Here is a 6,168-nt window from a genome sequence, read left to right on the forward strand (position 1 = left end):
TTCAATCTAGTTTGACATGAGAATAGCTCTGAAAACCATCATATTAACATACAGTACACAGCATTTAGGCCTAGTATTTTTTCTGCAATTGTGATTTGAATATTTAAAAATATTTCATAGCCCTTATAACTCAGCACATCACAGTAATGTTTTTATAGGCAAGGAATAGGTTCAACCTCAACATTTATTTTGAAGGTGAAGCGTTTTAAACAGCAATTTACCCCATATTCGATGGAAATCGATACTCGTACAAAATATGCAAAACGAGTGATAAAACGACCAGTGAATTCTTGAATAAAGCAGGCTATTTGAGGAGAAGTCAGATACTTGATGTTGTAAGTATATTTAGAGATAGAAGATATTTCCCCCAGTGTACATGTAAAGCAGAGTCACAGGGGTAGGAATTGGTGTGTTTTCATTGAGCCGGCAGGCCTGTGAGAGTGGCTGTGCTCCAGTGAACCATACCACCCTGCCCGTCTCCCCTCTACCTGGCCGGCCCTACAGCAGTAGGCCTGTGAGAGTGGCTGTGCTCCAGTGAACCATACCACCCTGCCCGTCTCCCCTCTACCTGGCCGGCCCTACAGCAGCAGGCCTGTGAGAGTGGCTGTGCTCCAGTGAACCATACCACCCTGCCCGTCTCCCCTCTACCTGGCCGGCCCTACAGCAGCAGGCCTGTGAGAGTGGCTGTGCTCCAGTGAACCATACCACCCTGCCCGTCTCCCCTCTACCTGGCCGGCCCTACAGCAGCAGGCCCATCACTAGAACAGGAGCGTGGGACCCTTCAGATGGACTGTGTTGATGATCCAAGTTCAGCCCCACACAGACAGAGAGAGGAGATGCCAAGGTTTTACAAAGAGACACACATGGTGTTGTGGACAGGATACACACACACACAAACACATACATTAAGTGAGCAGACACATACACACACATTCAGCATGTTTTTATGTTTCATGTATTTGTTGCTTTGCTTGTATTTTTTCTCTCTTTTAAAGCCCTCATTGTATAAATTATTTCCTATGTAGGAAGGACACACGATGTTAATTGATGAGAGTGTTGATGTCATTCTAGATCTTGCAATACTGTAGGGGAGAATGGGGTAAGTTGAGAGGAGAATGGGGTAAGTTGAGAGGAGAATGGGGTAAGTTGAGAGGAGAATGGGGTAAGTTGAGAGGAGAGTGGGGTAAGTTGAGAGGAGAGTGGGGTAAGTTGAGAGGAGAATGGGGCAAGTTGAGAGGAGAGTGGGGTAAGTTGAGAGGAGAGTTGGGTAAGTTGAGAGGAGAGTGGGGTAAGTTGAGAGGAGAACGGGGTAAGTTGAGAGGAGAGTTGGGTAAGTTGAGAGGAGAGTGGGGTAAGTTGAGAGGAGAATGGGGTAAGTTGAGAGGAGAATGGGGTAAGTTGAGAGGAGAATGGGGTAAGTTGAGAAGAGAATGGGGTAAGTTGAGAGGAGAGTGGGGTAAGTTGAGAGGAGAGTGGGGTAAGTTGAGAGGAGAGTGGGGTAAGTTGAGAGGAGAATTGGGTAAGTTGAGAGGAGACTGGGGTAAGTTGAGCCATTTTGACATTCAGTATCACTCTGTCAACGGGAAATATAGTATTCTTTCTAACAAAGACATCTACATACACTGTGTGTACAAAACATTAAGGACACCTAGTCTTTTCATGACATAGACTGACCAGGTGAATCCAAATGAACAGACTGACCAGGTGAGTCAAAGAGAACATAGACTCACCGGGGGAGTGCAACTTAATATAAGGTAGGTGTCCTGAATACTTTGTACACCAGTGTATATTTCAGGACGTTTATATTCTTGGAACTGATCAGAATGAATGTAAACATTACAGTTTGGAAAACATACCCACTGGGCAAAAACTAGTTGAATCAACATTGTTTCCACATAATTTTCACCCCAAAAATCTTTGTGATGATGTTGAACGTACAGTAGACAATTATTGGATTTGCAAAGTCCAATAAGGGCACTGTATTTTTTTCTAAAAACGTTTAACCTATATCCAATGACATGGTGACATTTGTAGTTGATTTCACTTTCACAACTCAACCAAATGTAAATCCAAACTAGACGATGAACTGACCACTGTGCCCAGTGGGTAGCTTGCCCACAAAAAGTGGTCTCTTGGCACAAATGCCCCAGGTATGGGGTAAGCTGAGCTGCAAGACAGGGTAAGTTAAGCCCCTGTACTGAATGAAACATTACCGCTACCTTTTAAAACCATGTCTATCTTTATTTCTCAAACACAGCTCAACACAATCACAATCACAATCACAATCACAATCACAATCACAATCACAGTCACAATCACAATCACAATCACAATCACAATCACAATCACAATCACAACCACAACCACAATCACAATCACAATCACAATCACAGTCACAATCACAATCACAATCACAATCACAATCACAATCACAATCACAATCACAACCACAGTCACAATCACAATCACAATCACAATCACAATCACAATCACAATCACAATCACAATCACAATCACAATCACAACCACAGTCACAATCACAATCACAATCACAATCACAACCACAACCACAATCACAATCACAATCACAATCACAATCACAATCACAACCACAATCACAATCACAATCACAATCACAATCACAATCACAATCACAATCACAATCACAACCACAACCACTTTTTGTCTTTAAGCATTTTAAGCATTTTTTAACACAGGCTTAATACCTAACAAACACTTTGTACTTTTAACACAGGCCAGGCCCTGTTGTTACCTCATATCCCAGTGGTAATGCCTTGCATTAAGCCTGGGAAGAAAACACTTTACTTTGCTCAACTTGCCATTGGCTCATCTTACCCCAAGGCGCTGCACTGCATGGTCTCAGTTTTGCTCTGACCCAACTTTGATATTGTGTGATTATTTTTTATTTTATACTTTATTTTCACAAAATGTATCAGCTATTATTTCTTTCAACCGACAAGAACTCTTGAACAACAGATCGGCAGTTACTAACCCCAATTCCCAGCTTCAACGTCAACTCATCTGTCCTTGGCTCTTTCTGTAATATCGGGCTACCCAAGACAAAACGCCTGCATTTCAGAGGCAGGAGGGGGGGGGGGTCCTGGAGAGATTAAGGAGAAGGGAAAACCGACCACCTCTTCCACATCGGCGGGGCTGTAGTGGTGCTGGTCGAGTGTTTCAAGTTTCTCAGTCTCCAAATCACTAAGAAATGAAAATGGTCCGAACACACACGCACAGTCGTGAAGATGGCGCACCAGCACCTCTCCCCCTCAGGAGGTTAAACAAGTTTGTCATGGGCCCTCAAATCCTCAAAAAGTTATCCAGCTGTACCATTGAGAGCATCTTGACTGGCTGCATCACTGCCTGGCATGGCAATATCCCAACCCCCAATCGCATGGCACTTTTAAGTTTTGCTCTATCTCCGTGCACACACACTGGACCCTACACACACACAGGACCCTACACATACACAGGACCCTACACACACACAGGACCCTACACACTCCCAGGACCCTACACACACAGGACCCTACACACACACAGGACCCTACACACACACAGGACCCTACACACACAGGACCATACACACACACAGGACCCTACACACTCCCAGGACCCTACACACACACATGACCATACACACACACAGGACCCTACACACTCAGATGACCCTACACACTCACAGGACCCTACACACTCACAGGACCCTACACACTCAGATGACCCTACACACTCACAGGACCCTACACACACAGGACCCTACACACTCAGATGACCCTACAAACTCACAGGACCCTACACACACACAGGACCCTACACACTCAGATGACCCTACACACTCACAGGACCCTACACACACTCAGATGACCCTACACACTCAGATGACCCTACACACTCACAGGACCCTACACACACACCCACTCACATACAAGCAGCTGCTACTCTGCAGGTTTATCTTATGTCCTGTTGCCTAGTCACCTATACATATCTACCTCTATCACTCCTGTATCCCTGCACATTGTAAATATGTTACTGGAATTGACCCTGTATATTCTCTGCTTACTTACTTACTTACTTATTGTGTTCTTCATATTTCTTCTTATTCTCGTGTGTTTTTTCTGGTATTACATTGTTATTGATTATTGCATTATTGGGTTTTGAGTTGGAAAGAAGGGCTTTTCACTGCACTTCACTGAAATGTGAAGCATCAGGAAATCTCATACACAAAAAATGCATTTGACTTGGTGAAAATCTGTTTGTTTTTTACCTAAGACTTTTTTCCATGTGGTTTCTCGCTTCACAGGCTCCATGCAGTGATGACCTTTTCCTAAACATTTGGTCAAATGATACATATTGTGTATGGTTTCCTAGAAGCAAGGGTGGCTCAAAATACCCCTTTGGCTCAACTTAGCCCACTCTCCCCTACTATTATACACCCAAGAATTCCCCAACATACAGGTAATGCAGGGAGAAGCAGATATTGTTACCTATGTACAAACGGCTGTTGTCTTCCACGTCTTCCGTATTGCGTGTGTCTAATCACACACACACATGGCCCCCAAACACACATGGCATGGGGGGGGGGGGGGGGGCAATCGCAAACACTTGAAGCTGCTACTGGCCATGGTGTCTTATGCTAAAAGTTGTGTGTTGATGAATGAGGTGGCTAACCCTGGCTGAGAGAGCTGAGCGTTGGGATTAGATGGAGACGGCTGATCACATCTCCTCTGACGCCTGTTTTGCATGAGAATTGGGAATATTTAATCTGTGTGTGGCGGGAGGGCGGGCAGGCAGTTGTCGCCCTGATCAAGCTGCTCTCTGTTGCTGTGTCCTTACTAACGTCCCAACCACCAGCCACCAGCAGTCAGCCACCAGCCGCCAGCCACCAACCACCAGCTGCCAGCCGCCAACCGTCAGCCACCAACCACCAGCTGCCAGCCGCCAACCGTCAGCCACCAACCGCCAACCGCCAGCCGCCAGCCACCAACCGCCAACCGTCAGCCGCCAACCACCAACCACCAGCCACCAGCCACCAACCACCAGCCACCAACCACCAACCACCAGCCACCAGCCACCAACCACCAGCCACCAACCACCAACCACCAGCCACCAGCCACCAGCCACCAACCACCAGCCACCAACCACCAACCACCAGCCACCAGCCACCAACCACCAGCCACCAGCCGCCAGCCGCCAACCACCAGCCACCAACCACCAACCACCAGCCACCAACCACCAACCACCAGCCACCAGCCACCAGCCACCAGCCACCAGCCACCAACCACCAACCACCAACCACCAACCACCAACCACCAGCCACCAGCCACCAACCACCAGCCACCAACCACCAACCACCAACCACCAACCACCAGCCACCAGCCACCAGCCACCAGCCACCAACCACCAGCCACCAGCCGCCAACCACCAGCCACCAACCACCAACCACCAGCCACCAACCACCAACCACCAGCCACCAACCACCAGCCACCAGCCACCAGCCACCAGCCACCAGCCACCAACCACAGACCATGGAAGTTATCTTTAGCTTTAGTAAACCAGGGTAAGGCCTTAGTCAGTGGGGGGCAGCCATAGGAAGTACTGTAAATGGGGTTGGTCTTGAGTGTGTGGATGTGAGTCGAATGTGGGGATGTGAGTTAGTTAGTTGTGTTGGCAGATGGATGTTTGTCTGCGTAGGGGATGAGCTGGGATGCAAGTGATATCTTTAAAGCAACATATCAAACCCGTATTTAATGTATATAAAGGATGAACAGGCTTTACAATGAGGGAATAGGCCTAGTGTAACTAGGACTACCATTTACAGTGTGTGTTTGTAAACGTGTGTCTTGGTCTGTGATGGCAACTAAGTTTAACATTCTGTTTCAGTCCACTCATTAATGTGGTTGTGTGTCAGTGAGTCTTTGTGCCATCTATCAATCCTCTCTCTATCTCTCTCTCCATCTCTCTTTCTCTCTCTCTCTTCTCCCTCTCTCTCTCCTCATATCTGCTTCTCATCCCTCTCACACTTCTGTTGGGGGAAATTACAATTGTTTTTTTCTTTCTTTTCTCTTTTTCTTCTTCTCTCTTTCTCTTTTTCTCTATTTCTCTTCTTCCACTTCTTCAGAGGACTATGTTTTCTCATGCATCTCA

General features: G+C 46.7%; 1 protein-coding gene across 1 annotated transcript; it reads left to right on the forward strand.

Annotated features, from left to right (window-relative positions):
- Window positions 1-3,266: 3,266 nt before the first annotated feature.
- LOC139374514 (uncharacterized) lies at window positions 3,267-5,585 on the forward strand. Its single transcript, XM_071115515.1, has 2 exons — window positions 3,267-3,297; window positions 4,876-5,585. The coding sequence occupies exons 1-2, from the start codon at window positions 3,267-3,269 to the stop codon at window positions 5,583-5,585; spliced, it is 741 nt and encodes a 246-aa protein (XP_070971616.1).
- Window positions 5,586-6,168: the final 583 nt, after the last annotated feature.

The sequence above is a fragment of the Oncorhynchus clarkii genome, chromosome 19 (assembly GCF_045791955.1).
Source record: "Oncorhynchus clarkii lewisi isolate Uvic-CL-2024 chromosome 19, UVic_Ocla_1.0, whole genome shotgun sequence".
Taxonomy (NCBI): Eukaryota; Metazoa; Chordata; class Actinopteri; order Salmoniformes; family Salmonidae; genus Oncorhynchus; species Oncorhynchus clarkii.

What these genes read in the sequence shown, in the direction of transcription:
- LOC139374514 (XM_071115515.1), top strand. Translation starts at nt 3,267, where the DNA reads ATGGCGCACCAGCACCTCTCCCCCTCAGGAG. An exon ending in GCACCTCTCCCCCTCAGGAG is followed by an intron (nt 3,298 to 4,875) that starts GTTAAACAAGTT and finishes CCCAACCACCAG; the next exon opens with CCACCAGCAGTCAGCCACCA.